Source organism: Sarcophilus harrisii, chromosome 2 (assembly GCF_902635505.1).
Source record: "Sarcophilus harrisii chromosome 2, mSarHar1.11, whole genome shotgun sequence".
In the NCBI taxonomy this organism is placed as follows: Eukaryota; Metazoa; Chordata; class Mammalia; order Dasyuromorphia; family Dasyuridae; genus Sarcophilus; species Sarcophilus harrisii.
In genome coordinates, this window is record NC_045427.1 from 108,869,876 (window position 1) to 108,887,054 (window position 17,179).

The 17,179-nt window shown below is 39.9% G+C and overlaps 1 protein-coding gene across 6 annotated transcripts in view; it reads left to right on the forward strand.

Moving 5' to 3' along the window:
- Positions 1 to 1,443: 1,443 nt before the first annotated feature.
- CEP68 (centrosomal protein 68) overlaps positions 1,444 to 17,179 on the forward strand; it is a 36,483-nt gene continuing 20,747 nt past the window's right edge. For 4 of the 6 annotated variants that reach the window (XR_004231731.1, XM_031950579.1, XM_031950583.1 and 1 more), the window contains exons 1-2: positions 1,444 to 1,529; positions 13,979 to 14,406. Coding sequence is in view for 5 of the 6 variants with exons in the window: in XM_031950579.1 (XP_031806439.1) it covers positions 13,993 to 14,406 (414 nt within the window). In the remaining variant the exon portion in view is untranslated. The other 2 variants (XM_031950580.1, XM_031950581.1) reach the window with 2 other exon arrangements.

Below are 17,179 nucleotides of genomic sequence, written 5' to 3' on the forward strand. Positions count from 1 at the left end.
ATTGTGGTATATGAATGTTATGGAATATTATTGTTCTGTAAAAAATGACCAACAGGATGAATGCAGAGAGGACTGGCGAGACTTACATGAACTGATGCTAAGTGAAATGAGCAGAACCAGGAGATCATTATATACTTCAACAATGATACTGTATGAGGATCAATTCTGATGAAAGTGGCCATCTTCAACAATGAGAGGATCCATTTCAGTTCCAATTGATCAGTAATGAACAGAACCACCTACACTCAGTGAAAGAACACTGGGAAATGAGTGTGAACTGCTTGCATTCTTGTTTTTTTCCCCCAGGTTATTTTTACCTTCTTTCTAAATCCGATTTTTCTTGTGCGACAAGAGGACTGTATAAATATGTACACATATATTATATTTAAGATATACTTTAACATGCTTAACATGTATGAGACTGCCTGCCATCCAAGGGAGAGGGTGGAGGGAAGGAAGGGAAAAGTTGGAACAGAAGTGATTGCAATGGTCAGTGTTGAAAAATTACCCATGCAGATGTTGGCAATAAAAAATAATATACTATGTTATTATAATAATATACATATAATATTACAAATATATATTTGTATATATAATAATAACAAAAAAGTCATGTTTCACTTGAGCAACCTTTAAGAATGAAGGCTCATTCCCATATTGAGATAAAGCATTACGCAGAACTTTTGTAAAGATGTTTTTTGACAACAATTCAAGTATTCTGTTTCCCACTCAGAAGAAAAACAGCTTAAGCTGCACAAAGACCTTTGAGACCCCCTGCATCTTTTATAAATTTGGGTCATGTCGAAAAGTACCAGAAAAACAACAGCCACCATTTATGTGGTCCTTCAAAGTTTGCAAAGCACACTACAAAGAGCGTCTTATTATTTCCTCACAAGGACCCTGCCATCATTATTACTGACGCTTTTTTGGATAAGAGGAAAGTGAAGCAGTCAGGGAGACTCAGCTCGGGGGAAAGGCGGGATGGGTCTGATCTGCTCCGACTCCAGGGCGCGCGCTTTCCCCGAGAGGGCACGAGCTGGAGGGCGGGAGGGAGGGCGACGTCCGAAGCTGTTGAGCTGCACTTTGGAATCTCCTTAGGCCGCTTCCTCTCTTCCGCCCGCAGCCGCCCCCTCCCTAGGAAAGTACGTTGCAGACAGCTGCGTCCGATCCGCAGGACTCCTAAGCGCCGACTTCCCCAGAGCAGCCGGCAGAGAGAGGGCGGTTCGAAAAGGCGAAACTTCCCATTGGCCACGGCCGACTGCTGGAGAGCCGATTGGCTGAGGAGGACCAGCCCGGCGCCCGATCCGGGGGTTTCCTTCTGAGGGGCGGGGCTCGGCTCGGCGGGGCGGGGCCTTCGCCGCGGGGGCGGAGCAGAGGAGGGGAGCGGCGGGATGGGGCGGCCGCGCGGCTCGGACCTCGGGCGAGCGAGTCCCCGCTAGGCCCCCCTCCCCGCCTCCTCTTGGGGCGTCGGGACCCCGGCCGAGTGGAGTGGGCGCTGCGGCAGGACTGCGGATCCCTGGAGGCGGCCGGTAGGACCCGTGGGGTCGCGCGTGCGGCCGAGCTGGGGGCGGGCGCGGCGAAGGCCGAGCCACCCCGCCCTCCCCTAGGCGGGCGGGGCCCTCAGCCGGGCCCCTCTGTCCCCGGCCCGGCGGCCGTGTGTGGCGCGGCCTTTTCTGGAGTGGGGCTGTGCGCGCGCGGGCATGTGCGGCGGCCTCTCGGGGGCCCCTCCCCGCGTTTGTCCTTCCTCCATTTTGCAGGTGGTTGCTGTGTTCCCTTGGGGAGGGCGCGCGCGTGTGGCTTGTGCGTTCCGGGGTCCCAGGCCGGCGAGCGGGGCTGGACTCGGGCAGAGGGTGGGTCTGCGTGTGGGTATCAACAGGCGCTGTGTGTGTGTGTGCGCGTATGTGTGTGCGCGTGTGTATGTGTGTGCGCGCGCGTGTGTGTGCGCGCGTGCGCGCGCCCGTGCATGCACGCTGTGGAGAGGGGCCCAGGGAGGTCGGGGCTAAGCGGGCACTAAAGAGTTAGCACTTAGTGCTTTAGTTCCACCTCCATCCGTCTGTCGCTGCCTGTCATCTTTGTCTCTTTCTGCTATCGTTATTATTTACTTACAGTTGTCTCTACTTCACTCTTTATCTCCAGCTATCCATTTAGGTGTTTCTGTATCTCCTATTTTTATCACGTCTCTACCTACCTATTGGTTCTGCGTCACTGACCCTCTATCCAAATCTTTACCACCTAAATAGACTTTCCCGTGTCTTTACTGACCTCTCCCTGTCTTTCTGTTTCTGTCACCTGCCCACCTTCCTGTGTCTTTACCCACCTATCTCTGCCTGTCTCTTTCATTCATCCCTCCTTCCATCTAGCTTGCTCTTTATTTCTATCTGCGTGTCATTTACCTATCTATTTAATCTCGTGAGGAGTAACGCAGAATCATACCTTGATGCCTTGGAGAGCATAGAAATTTTTTTAAAAAGTGCGCATCTCCCAGGTGAGAGGTGGTAGTACATCTGTTGACCCTTTCTGAACAGCCGCTTGACTGCACACAGTGATTGGTGGAACTCAATTTCCTTTTTGGGTTGTTCTGGAGCTCCGCGCTCTTTTTTTCCGGTTTTTGTTCTTTAGGGGCCTGATATCCCGGATGGGAGTGAGGCTTTTCTGCTTGCTCTAGTTCCAAACAGTTATTTTGAAGATCACCCATCATGAAGGCTTGTCAAGCAACAGAAAAAAGTGAATTCTTTTTTTTTTTTTTTGTTAGCATTCTTCTGAGCTTGACTGTAACAGCCTCAGATAATAGAAAATGTTTACTGCGAACTCTCATCACCAGATCAGATAGAGGAAAGGAAGATACAAAACCTTTGGTAAAGAAAAGTTACTAGGGCTGGGTTCAGTTAAGCAGCAATCATATTGTATAATTAAAAAAATAAATAAAGGAAATAGGCCAGTTCCAGTTAGTGGTGAGGTAATAACAATTTATAAAAGTTTAGATAATGACTTGGGATTGGGTGGAAGTTTAAAAAAAAAAAAAAGCCCCAACACATCAAACTGTAGACTACAATTTTAGAACATAGGAGGAAATTACTTGCTAAATAAATTGAGTAGGAGGTAAGAAATTTAGATTGCAAATTTTTTATAGTCACAGACCACAAATTGTTTCTTAGAGCTAAGGATTTCATGTATTTTGTGGTGGTTTGGAGTCTGACTGAATAAGTGTGATGATAAAGTGATAAAATAACGGGCCAATTTTCCTCTAACTGAATAGTAAATTAGAGGAAAGAGTGAAATCATGTTTTTCGTTTCCTGCTATTCATTCTCCCCAATTCTCATCTAGCTTCCTTCCCTCCACTCCCAGCCTCTTCAGACTACCTGATTCAATTTATTGGGAGAAGGAAAGAAAGAATTGTGGATTGAAATCATAGACTTTTAAGATTGTAAGAGAGGTCATATATCTAACCCTTTCAAATTACAGCTAAGAAATTGAGGTACAAAGATTTTGTTTTTAAATCCTGAGCTCTTATCAGTAAACCTAATTAAAATGGGTGTAAGAAAAATCTCTCCAGCTAAATTAACTGAACATTTTTAAAGTAAGTTTTATTGATTTGGTTTTTTTTTAATACATCATCATTATTTTCCCCAATATCTCTCTTCCTCTTTCAGAGAACCATCCCATCTTCCTATCAATAAATTCATGGAGTTATAAGCCTAATAATGCAGTGATAAGGTCAAAAGTTATGGTTGTTTTAGTCATATTACTTGCATAATTCCAAATTGCTTTCTAAAATGGTAGTATACTAGCTTATAGCTCCACTACATGTATTAGTATGCCTATTATTGCTATTTTTTTGTCATTTTTGCCAATTTTCTGGTGTGAGATAAACCTGCAGGGTTGTTTTAATTTGCATTTCTCTTATTACTGATGTGTGGAGCATTTTTTCATGTGATTTTTAATACTGTGCAGGTGTGTGTTTTAAAGTTTGTTTATATCTTTTGACTACTTCGGCGAATTAACTGAACAATACTGTATAATCTTCTCTCCAGTCTTTATCTCCTTTTTTCTAGCTATTCCAATTTTTAAAAGTCTTAAAGTCTTTCATTCATTTTCTTTTACATGATGAAGTTTTTTTCCCCAAAAATAATCTCATGTGTGCAAGGCCTCAAATATTATTATTAAATGCATTGCAGCATAGGATTTGATATATTCTTAATCTAGAGCTTCCTAATGAAACCTCAGGTTACCAAAAAAAGCAACTAGTAGGGGTAATTCTCATTGGAATGTTAATAAGTAAAATGAGATTTGGGATGATGGATGTGAAACATTGCATATAGCATAGACAGGATTGAAGTATTGGTTTTGCTGAACTATTTTCTGCCTCCCCATTTTCTACTAATTGTTACAAGGAATTGGGGAAGGACTATAGACAGTTCTTTCTTTACGTAAGTAGACCATTCCTTAGACCTCTAGGTCACAAAGCAGTAAAATGATTTTTACATAATACAAATTTGCCCTTATTTACACATTTTAACCTAGCTTTATATAACAAAGGCATACACAAAATAATACCTTTATGCAAGTCATAAGAAGTGCTGTAATGCAGGCATTAAATAGTGTACCATTACAATAAACAGAATTATAAAATTAAAGGTAAAGTTAATGATAAAAATACGCCCAGTACTGTGAATTTAACAGAGGTGTGCAGTACCTTGCCCCCACCCATTGCACCTAGCCTTTATCACTAGTATTTAGTTGTATACAACTTTTTTTTAAATGAAGTTATGGAGAGGTGTTTGGGCAGTGGCTTCTCCCCTCCTACATCTGATGATAGAAAAGAAAGTTATCCTCTATTAGTCTTTGAACATTTAAAAATCTTGAAGTATTTGGATCTATCTTTTTAATAGAAGAAAAAATTCACTCAAATGATGAAATGTTTCTATCCACTGTTTCATTGTAAATTCCTTTTGGTTTGACCTCAGCTTCCTCTGCTTTTTCTTTTATAATCTTTGCCACAAGCAGCTCTATAGGATCTTCATTCAGTGGTTCTCTTTCAGACTCAATCAATTCCTTCAAATCATTTTCATCCATTTTTGGCTCCAATTCTTGTGCTAATTTTTCAGTCTTTTTTAAACATGATCTTTGTTAAATCCATGAAAACCAAAGTGCGGATGCACTTTTTTTTCCTGTTCTCTCTGTACATATTTCTGTTAAATTTTCCTATACCTTAGCAATATTGTGTATTGCATGATAAATATTAGAATTCAAGAAAAAGATTCAAATTCAAGAAATCTCTCAATGTCAAGTCTTTATCTGCATTCAAAGCTGCAACTGGCTGGGCATATGAAGTGCTACCTTGAAATTCACAATCATTCCCTGATAGTAGTAATAATGAAGTAGTGTTTGGGAGAAAGTAAACCCCTTTTTGCATTTTCTTTAAAGCCTTCAGGATGGGGAGGGTGACCTGGGGCGTTACCCAAAATAAGTTGAATCTTGAAAGGAATGGCATTATCATTAAAAATTTCTCAATTTCTGGAATAAAGCAGCAGGAAATAATGCACAAGTAGATCACTTCAGTCACTACTTAAAGAAATTAATTCATACTTTTCTTTGGAAGGACGAAAACTAACGCTGATGCTTAAATACTTTGACCATAGAATGAGAAAAAAAAAACTGGGGGGAAAAAAACGGATATTAGGAAAGATTGAAGGCAAAAGGAGAAAGGGGAATGAGCAGAGGATAAGATGAATAGTGTCATGAAGGCAATGAACATGAGCTTGGCCAGACATGGGAAGTAGTAGAATATAGAACAGCTTGATGCGTTATGTAGTCCATGGAGTCATGAAAAACTCAGGACATGGTTGAACAAATGATAAGCAAGTGTTGCCTTGCTAATTTCTTTCAATGCTCTGGGATTTTTGGAATAGCCACAAAAACAGGCTTTAATTTGCAAGAAGCAGAAGAGTAACTATTTTTCTAAGCTTTGTACCCTGGCATTTGTTTTTTTCTTCTGCTGGGATGTAGATTCGAAATGAAATAGGCTGGTTTCATCAGCATTAAAGATTTACTCTGGCAAGTAGGGATTTTCATTCATCTCTTTTTTGTAGAAACTCTGGAGCTTCTTGTTTCAGTATCTTCACTAGTGGGCTCTCCTGACACTCGCATATTATAAAATTCTGTATGATTTTAAAATCAGAACAGGAATGTGGATTTCTTTCAGAATTCTTTAAAGTCAAATTTGCATAATGTGAATTTAGGTAAAATGAAAAGTCTGCATTTAGAAATGAAGGTGGTATGAATCCCAATTTTTAAAAGGCATCAATAAAAATTTAAATTTGTGACCCTCCCCCTCCTAACACGAGGAAAATGTTTTGGTGGTTTAGTTTTGGAGAGAGCATTGAACAATGGAGATGAGAAGACAGGGATTTTCACTGTGGCATTCACTAGCTGTGGGACATTGGAAAGTTTTCCTGCTTTTTAGAAGGTCAGTTCTTCTGTAAATTGAGGGGATTGGACTCTTTCAGTTCTAACATTCTATATGTGATAGAAAGTGATAGTTTCTGTTCTAACATTCTATATGTGATAGAAAGTGATAGTTTCTTTGGAAAGGGCTTTTATTTTCTCCTCCTCTTAAATTAGTCTTCATGGAGGAGAAATATCAAATCTCTTACAACAGAAAAATGGGAAAGATCTTTGCTGTTCTAGAGAAATGGTATCTAAGCAGCAAAATCTGGTAGCTTCTGCCTTATTGAAGATAAAAGGTGCAAGATACAAGAGAGGATATTATCTCACTTCCCAGTTTTGTTTTGTTTTGTTTTTAACTAAATAAGCTTTTCCAGGAGCTAGATTTTGAAATTTGAAAAGGAATAAGCTGAAGAAGTCATGGAGAGTGGGGAGGAGGGGACCCTGCCCCAGATGTTATAATCTACTACAAATTATTTTGTTACCTCATACAGGAGCCAGTCTCACGATGAATTTTTTCTCTCTGTTTCTACTATAACAGAACTTGAGCAGTTTTGCCTCAAAGCATGTTCTTATCTAGCAATGGTAGAAATCCACCACAAAGCTGTTAAAAGGCAACATTGTCCCTAGCCAAATAAACCTCTTTGGAAACTTGGTATCTGATTTTGCATTAGGCACGTTTACTTTTCACTAGTCAGGATCTGTTTTAGTAATGTGGCTGCAAGAGTCAGGTTTGACTTACCTCTGGGATTTAGAGAACATCTTACTTTGGGGAAGATGTTTCTTATTGTTGAGATTTTTGTAATTGCAGGTAACATTTTTCTCCCTTCATGTTGAGAACAAATTAGATCTACTTGCGTTATCTATAGCATGAATGTTTTAAGCTTTGTTACTATGCTCATCAGCATGCAGCTGAAGTGGCTAGAGAAGCTGGAGAGTAGGGGGACTATTCACCCAAGTTCTTTTGTCCATGTGGCAGCTGCATGTCTTTCATGGACATTTGAAAGCCTTACATTGACTAGTTTGCAGACCAGCCTTCCCTTTCCTCCTCCCCACCTCCTTAAGATTGAAAGTCATTCATTTAGGGTGTTCTTGTAGGGTGTTCCACTCTTCAGCAGAGTGGAAAGGGAGACTGAATATAGGTAAACAGTAAATACTCTGCTTCTCTGAATTCTTGAGAGAAATTCTTGAGAGACCCCCCCCCAAGTCCCACCCCTCAAATCAATAATAATAATGCATGTTTCTATAATTCTTTAAGGTTTACAAAATATATCCTTTAAAAATCTTCAATGCATTAGGTACAAAAACCACTATCCCTATTTTAAAGATAAGAGAGCTGAGATTAAGACTTGTTTAATGTCTCACTGGTTCCTAGAAAGCTGGAATTTGGTTTCCAGATCTTCAACTCTCTACTACACATTACCTTCAGAGGGAGAAATACCTTTTGCTGAGCAGAGACTTCAGAAATAGCTCTAGCTAGAAAGGAGATTTGACTACTGGTATTTATTGGAAAAAAAGCCAAGACCTGAACTTCATAAAGCAAGAACTACATGTGATTATGATTGAAGATTAGAGATCTATGGGAAATGATGAGCAGGATGCTCTCAGAGAAATCTGGCAAGTCCTCCATGAACTCAAGTAAAATGAAATATATTGGGTACAAGTAATAACAGTGTGGGATGATGAGTTAGTTGTAAATGACTTTGCTATTCCCAGCAATACAAAGATCCACAACTACTTTGAAGGACTTATGATTTAAAAAAAAATGCTATTCATACCCATAGAAAGAACTGATTGTATCTGAATATGAATTGAAACATTTACTCTATTTTTCTCGAAGGTTTTTTCTTTTGGGGGGGGGGGGAGGATCTGTTCTTTCATAATAGGACTTAATGGAAATGTTTTTGCATAACTCTACATATGCCTTCTTAAAGAGGTCTGCATAAGGAGGAAGGGAGAGAATCTGGAACTGAAAGTTTTAAAAACAAATGTAAAAAATTATTTTTATATGTAACTGGGGAAAATAAAAATATTTAAAATAAAAAAATGAGAATAAAAAAAAAACCTAGCCATAACAAGTCTCACTAATTTTCATTAATTCCTTCCCTTCTCCCTAAAAAAATCAAGGAGGACTTTTTCCTTTTTTTTCTGATTTTTGAAAGTTTTGGATTTTCTTCCAGGTAACAGTTCTCAGGATGTTTCCTGATATCAAATATATCTATTACAAGGTAGAACCGAAATGCCATTCCTCCTTCTTAACCTATCCTTAATGTAGCTACTTTATTCCTTCACTTCTTTTTAGCATTTCCTTATACTTTTTTGCTTTAAGTGTTCTGTAACAATGAGCCATCATCAGGTAATTTTCGACATCATCTTTGTTTAGATTGTGAGCTCCAAGTTTTTTTTTTTTTTTTTTCCCTTCCTCCATTTCCCAAGACAGCAAGCAATCTGATGTAGGTTATACATGAACAATCATTAAACATATTTCCATATTAGGTATTTTGTGAAAGAAGAATCAAAACAAATGAGAAAACCATGAAAAAGAAAAAACAAAAAATGAAAATAGTATGCTTCCATCTGTATTCAGATTCCATAGTTCTTTTCCTGGATATGGTCACCATTTTCCATTATGAGTCCCTTAGAATGGTCTTGGATCATTACATTGCTGAAAAGAGCCAAGTCTGTCATAATTGATATTGCTGTGATCTCCTGGTTCTGCTCCCTTCACTCAGCATCAGTTCATGTAAGTCTTTCCAGGTTTTTGTTTTTGACATTTGTCTGCTCATCATTTCTTCTAGCACCATAGTATCCCATTGTATACCACAGCTTGTTTAGCCATTCCCTAGCTGATGGGCATCCCCTCAATTTCTAGTTCTTTGCCACCACAAGAAGAGCTGCTACAAGCCTTCTTGTACATGTCGATCTTTTTCCCTTTTAATGATCTCTTTGGGATACTATAAGCTTAGCAGCAGTAGTGCTGGATCCAAGGGGACACACTTTGAGAGCCCCTTGCGCGGAGTTCCAAATACAGAATGTTGGCCTGGATGGCTGCTTAGCTTAACTTCACTTAGGAAATGTTTGGGGAGTTGTGTACACTGACTTTTCCCATGTCTAGGGAGCCTGATATAGAGGTTAGGCCTAGGCTGTCCCCAGGGATTGCATAAAACAGCTGCTAAGATGGGTGTATTTAGCTGCCCCTTCTGGCTCTGCAGCTCCGCCTCCTTCTTCCCTCCTCGACCAGGGTTCTCTCATGACTGACTGCTTTCCTTTTCTTAGCTTCTAGTCTTTATAACCCACCCTCTTTTGCATACTCTCTCTTATTACCAGATCCAACTTCCATTTTAAAGTTTTCCTCTCTTTCATAAATCTCATTCTTCCAAAACTTTTCATGCAACTTACCATACTTTTTCTTTTTCTTTTTCTTTTTCTTTTTCCTGTGCTTGCCAGGTGGGTCTTTCCTAGGCAAACTTGGTGGTCTCTCTGTGGGTAAGTACTCTGCATTGTCATAGCACTTAGCACTTCAGCCAATTGGCTGTCATTATTGCGTAATTGAATACTGAATTAGAGTTCTGACCTTAATGCTTACCAGCTAGTTGATCACTAGCAGCCACAGCTGCATTTTCTGTAAAATGTAGATAATATTAATTATACTGTCTAGTTCATGGGGCCCTTGTGAATGAAACTTCTTAAAACAGATAGATGACATTGTAGATAGAGCCCAGGGCCTGGTGGCAGGAAGAGTTGAGTTCAAATTCAACCTCAGAAAATCATTAACTGTGTGACTCTGGGGGTGTTATTTAAATCCTGTTTGCTTAATTCACTGGAGAAGGAAATGACAAATCACTTTAGCATCTCTATCATGAAAACCCCATATGGGTTTACAAAGAACCAGACACAACCAAACAATAGCAAGTTTATAAATGTGAGCCTTTTTTATTCTCAAAAATAACAGAATTGATATCACTTGACATCATAGAACTAGAGCTGAAGACCTTAATTCTAGTGTTCTAGTCTAACCCCCTCTTTTTACAGATGAGGAAACTGAAGTTGAAGTGCTCAGGGTTACACAGGCAGCCTAAGGCAGAGCTGTGATTCTTCTGGGGAGCTGTCTCTGGATGTTCAAGTTCTCATAAGCCTGTAGAATTATATATATAAGGGACCCCCTGCTTCATTTCATATAGTTGATATGTTGTTCAGGAATTTGTTCTAAGTAAAGTCATTTTAATAATCTTGTGATAAAGAGAGCCAACTATACCCAGAGACAGGACTGTGGGAATTGAGTGTGATCACACACAGAATTTTCATTCCTTTTGTTGTTGTTTGCTTGCATTTTGTTTTCTTTCTCATTTTTTCCCTTTTTGATCTATTTTTTCTTATGCAGCAAGATAATTATATAAAATTTTATATATTTTATATAAAAATTATCCATGCAAATGTTCTGAAGATAAAAAAAAAAAGTAAACTGAGCCAGGATGTTCATTGAAATCCTGAAGTCACTCTTATTTTTATAGAAGGGAGCTTTCCCCTAACTCTGATGCCAGGTTTGTTTCCCCCATTCACTGCCTTCTCTCAGCTCTGTACAGAGGTGATGTACACAATCTGTTAGGGACCAGAGAGCTGGGCTGCCTCAGACACCAGATAGCCAGCCATTCTTGGCCAAGTTAGAATCACCAGATGGGTGATATGTGTGTACATATTTTTACTGTGCACTAAGAGCAGACGGGGCTGTCTGGCTTCTCATTGTCGGCTGAGGACAGAGCTCCTCTGAGTTGCTGCAGATTTGGATTTTTACAAGAAAGGTAGTAATCAAGTTTACTAGGATGTCTTGAAAAATCTCTGAATTATAGCTGGTTTTAGACTGTAGAGGGGAGGCAGATTTGGTTTTGTAAGGATTCCTAATAGGTTGACCATGGGACTGAATTCATTATTCATGTAGAGTCTAATGTCCTCTTCTCTTACTGTTGTGAGGGTAAGTGAGACTGTCTGGGAAAATGCTTTGTCAGGCACTTGTATCATCTGGGTACCTAGCCGAGAGCTTTACTTTAGTAAGCTGGCAACTGCTGTGACACCGTGGTCTGGAGCCCCGGGTTATTGTCCAGGCCTTGGCCTTCCTGCTGTTCTCTGTGACCTTGGGAGGTCCTGCCGGCCCTCTGATGGCCTAGACCTCCTTCTCTTCTCAGACCCCATGGATCTAAAGCGTGTGTGTGTGTGTGTGTGTGTGTGTGTAAGTGGTCATACTGCATTCCTTTAAAAAAAAAAAAAAAAAAACAGGACAGAGGCTCTGTTTTAGATCGTCAGACTCAGCCCAAAGAAAATAACTTTTTTTATATAATAAATGCTACCTTTGTGGAAGAAAGGAGAATGTGATGGGATGAAATAAGTGAAGAGGGTTAACAAGGAGATATGTCATAGGATCAATAATTTAGAGCTAGAAAGATCTTAGAGGTCCTGTGGTCCAGAGTGCTCATTTCACATAAGAGGAAAGTTTAAGTGACTTGTCCAAGTCACACGGGAGTAGCAGGTCAGAGTCCCTAAGGTCCTCTTGTAGTTAGTGATTAGAAAAATTATATTTGCTTCAGAATGCAGAAAGGAATGTGCCCAATCCTGGCTGCTGTCACCCTTTTGTTATACATCTCAAATTGGATGAGAGTTTAGAAGTAATCTAATCTGGTCTTTTATTTTACAAATGAGCAACCTGCACTTCAGAGAAATTAGTTCATTGGTCCAAGGTCACACAGATAAGTGGCAGGATCAGAATTTGAACTAGGTCATGTGACTCCCAAGTCCCAAGTGTCTGTCTACTGTATAATTCTCCCTACCAGGAGACATGAAATGAGAGATTTTGTAGGGTTGAAAAAAGATAGCTTGCTTCTAAAACAGTAGTAGGGAATGATTCCTGCATAAAGCCCTCAATTTAATTTCATCTATTTCAGGGAAGTTTTTGATCTTTTTTAATGTATCATAAATTCCTGACAATCAGGTAAAGCTTATGGCCCCCTTCAAAAAATAATATTTTAAAATGTACAAAATAAAAGGCAGCTAATTTTATTGAAATAGTTTTCAAATCAGATTCATAGGCCCCAGGTAATCTCTGCTCTAATTAATGAGAAAAGTACAGAAAACCTTATAACTCTTTATCCCCATAGTTGTGGAACTATAACATGGAAATTGTCTTTTGCTGTAATATTCTAAAATACTGCATGATGAGAAATTTATGAAAATTTGTCTACTTTTGTCTCCTATACTTTTTATGATTACCACCTGCTTCTGATATTTTCCCTTCCTAGCCTTTTATGTTGCTTTTAAATATAATTAACCTTGAAACAGAAACTTTTGAAATAATTATTTATACTTTCTGACTAGCCTAAAAAAATTTCCTCTTTAACTAGTACCAGTTTTTCAGGTCTTTTTTTAAAGCTAACTTGCCTTTGATGATTTTGTTTTCTAATCTCATTCTGTAAAACAATTTGTTCATTATGTTAAAAGGCAGCTAAGTGAACAGTTGGTTGATTGCTGTGTCTGAAATCTGGAAGACTTGAATTCATATCTAGCCTCTGACACTTTCTGGTTATATGACTCTAAAGAAGGAACTTAACGCTCTCTTTGCCTCAGTGTTCTCAGTTGCAGAATGGGGAAAATAATATCACCTACTTCACAGGATTATCATAAGGATTAAATGAGATAATATTTATAAAGTGCTTAGCACAGTGCTTTGGCACATAGTAGGAGCTTAATATATGCTTATTCCCTTTCCTTTTTACCAATATTTCCCTAATGTCCCTAGTTCTACTTATTCCCTACTCTGAAAATATTAACATAGTGAAAATCCACATTTATATTTTGTAGCTTTTGGCTGTGGTTCCCCATAGCCAACTGGTTAGCAAATAATCAACAACAAATTAATGAGGAATGACTTCTTTCCACAATTGGGTCTTGGGCTTCATAGCAAATACAAATGTTTCTGACCTCTGTGGTAGATACCGGTTAGAGTTGCTGTCCTTAGCAGCAGGGAAAGTTTGCCCTTATTGCCTAGATGACTTCTCAGGTGTTTTGGGAAGCATGATTTGTGGTCTAGGCGTGCCCCAACTTGCTGTATTGAAGGAACATGCCAACGAGAACCGGTAGTCACAACAGAAGAGCTAGCAGTGCTGGAGGGACCCTCCTTCTCTTCCCCAGTTAGAGTAGGAAGAGGAAGTGTGAATAAAAATTTGTTGTAGAAGATCAGAATCCTGACTCTGATCACTATAGGTCTCGAGGTTTGTTTCATTTGGCTCCATTTATGGAGTCTGTACCTGATGCTGGAACCTGTACTAACTACTCTTAAGTGCAGGTAACAGAATGCTGTTTTCGCAAGCTACTTTGGAAGGATTTGGTGCAAGGGGAAGTTGTGACTTCAGATTCCCAAGTTCCTTTTGCAAGTAATGCTTATGGCTTTAGAGTTCTTTTCTTCTTTAGCTAAATTCTGTGATAGGTGGAAAGAGAGGGTACATTGAATTATAAGAAAAATAATTACTTTTTTCCTTTTTCCTTTAGGGAGCTAAAAGCCAATGGGCCCTGATCTAGGGAGAAGAAGTCTCTCCTCAATGGCACTCAGTGAAGAAAAGACTTTGGCAGAGAGTGAGACTGAAGGAGAGACAGTGCTGGATGGGAATGTGAAGCCCCATGGAAATTGGAACAGTCAGGAACTAGAGACAGATTGCTCCATGGCTCTAGGCAGCATGCAACATTTTATAGATGCCAGGGGAGGAAAATGTTTCCCACCGGGGGAAGAAGAAGAGTTGACCAACAGGAAGGCTGTGCCTGACCACATTGTTGCAGCTGGAGCGTGGAAGAAACACCATAGCGAAACTTCAGAGGGAGACCCCTTCATCACTGAATCAGAACCTGTATATAGTCATTTGCTTCCTGAAGACAGGACTGCAACTGGAACAGAAAATCTTTTGTCCAAAGTAGGAGCCCAGGTAGGAAATGTTGTTTATGATGCACTGACTATATAGATTACCTTTCTTTCAGGTTGCTATGGCTTTTTATTCAGATTCTTGTTTTATTTGTTCACTCCAACCATTGTACTAGCTGAGATAAGAATCTAAGTGCCTATTTTATGGATGGAAAAACTGATTCGTGATGAGATCAAGTTAACCTTCATCAAGTCATCTGTATTTGGGTGATTGGCTTCTGAGATCAGTAGAAAGCAAAGGACAAAGTTAAATGTCATCTCTAAGAGATAGAAACTTGCCCCTGCTGTGGAGAGTACATTACTCCCTTGATGATGCCTCATATCCCCCACCTCAAAAAACATTTTACTTCTATCTGTCCTTGTTATTTACTTACTTGTATAAGTGTTGACCCCTACCACCACTCCTTAAAGGGCAGGAGCTTACTTGCTTTTGTATCTATGTCTCTTGTACTTGAATCATTCCTGGCACTTAGTAAGCATACAATAAATACTTATTGTTTTAGCATCCAGAGAGCCAAAGAAAAAGTGGAGGTTATCTGTAAAATGAGGATAATGATAACTGTACCACAAGAGCTTCATCACAGGATGATTGTGAAGCTTAAATAAGAGAGAGTAAATGTATGTAAAATGAGCTTTCGAAAACTGAAGGGCTGTAAATATTACCTGTCATTCTTAATGAGACCCTGAGAGACTGCTAGCTCTTGTGCTCTTTCCTCTGATGGCATAAGATAAGGAGTTATGAGGGATATCGGGTCTTTAATTATTCTCCTTCCATCTCCTGTCCCAAACATGGCACCCCAAAGCCCAGAATGCCACCATTCTAACTTGAAGTGAATCTTGTGCCGTGACCTTAGAAGCTTCTGGGGTTTGGGGTATATCTGTCGCCTTATTCATGAAGAGAAGGGGGCACATGATCAGAGCTTTGGGAGAAACTAAGGATTCCAGAAGGCTGGAGGTGAGGAGGGAAGGGCATTGTGGGCATAGGGCAAAGTGCACAGAGACCTGGAGAACCCAGGTAAATGCCAAAGGGAGAGGAATAGGGCACCACTGAAGCTTTCTGAACAGAGAGGGGATATGGGTATGCTTTGGGCAGATCCTTTGTTACTTGTGTGAAGGATGATGGGGAGCAGGGAAAACTCTAGGCTCAGAGATCCATTAGGCAACAGTTTTTGTGAGAGGGATGTAATTAAAGGACTAAGATGGCTGTGCTCTGCATAAAGAGAAGGTACAGATGCAAAAGATATAGCAGTATAAGGCAAGATTGGGCAACTGGCTATGTGGAGTGAGGGAAAGAAGTGGGGGTGACACTGGGCTTACATGACTAGGGTTTCTGTTTTGGACAGGCTGCATTTGAGATGCCTTTGGGATATCCATTTTGAAGTGTCCTAGTAGGTGATGCAGAACTAGAAGGAGCTTTGGAGATTGACGAAAGCTAAAAATCTAGATGTTAGAGTCATCTGAATAGAGATAATTGAGCCCTTGGATGCTGGTTAAGTTGATGTGGTTCTAGTGGTAGAGAATTGGGGTGTGAGAATCCCCTCTGGTTGGCACTGGTCCAATGTGAATGAATTCACAAACCTGAAATCTGAATGTGGCAAAGAAAGGGATTTTTATTGACACTCAGAAGCCAGCTTTGCTAGGAAGACAGACTCCTCTCTGGCAAAGTCCTGTCAGAAATAACAAAAGGTTATCACTGAGAAGAGAATGTCTTCACAGCAGGCAAGAGTTCTGGCAGGCAGCTGTGCCGAGAAGAGAGGTTCCTTGGCAAGGCATGCTTCGGACTTCTGCAGAGATTTGGAGTTCAGAATTGTCTTTTATTGGTAGTTTGAGGCTTGATTCCAGTTGAAAAGAGAGTCAATGCCCTCAGGCTTAGATACTTATCTTGGAGTTTCAAGCCACTCAATAGGAATAACAGGTCGAGATCTCCAAATGAATGAGACCACTTAAGTTCGAGCAACTGGGAGTGGTCTTGGGTTAATCTTCAACTCAATAGATGGTGCAGCTAGTCCCCTGCCAAGATTTCCAACAGAACCAAACCACTTAACTGCCCTGAAGGGTGAGTCTCTGTCAGAGGAACTGTTTCGAGGTTCACCCCCAAAAGACAAGGGGGATACAATTTGCATCAAGGTCACTAAGAGAGAGGGTATAGAGAAACTGAAGAGCCCTGGACAAAGCCAGGGTACCTTCCCTGGGTCTTTGTTCATTTATATGTTTATCTTCCCTTTGAAATCTGTTGACCCTGTCCCATGAAGAAATCAAATGTCAAGAGAGAAGACAAAAGGATGTATTCTAGGATCTGTCTGTATTATTCAAGAACTGAATAATCTGAAATGCTCTGGCAAAGTTGTAAGAAATACAGCCTTGGATTTCCAGGGCCCTGGGGCTCATGAGAATCAGAGATGTGGTTTTGCAATGTTGTTTGTTCCAAGAGCATTGAGTTTAGCATTGTGTTTCTGCCATTGAACTACTTGAAAATGTTAAAGGGAAATTTTAAGATTTTCCTAATTTTATTTTGTTCTTAAGAATTTTTAAAAAGTAAGCTAAAGCTTAATGACTTAATGGCACAGGTATCAATAGTAATTTATCAGTAACTGGCTACCTTTCTGAATTACACATTCACCCCTATGTGTATGTGTTTACTTAGTAATTTAAGGGAGCTTTAATTTCAGCCAAGGCCTCTTCCATTGATACACTTCACTATTGTATTCTAGAGCTGCTGTAGCTCAAAGATTCATCAAAGTAGACCTGATGATAAACTTTCTGAAGTTAACAAAGCT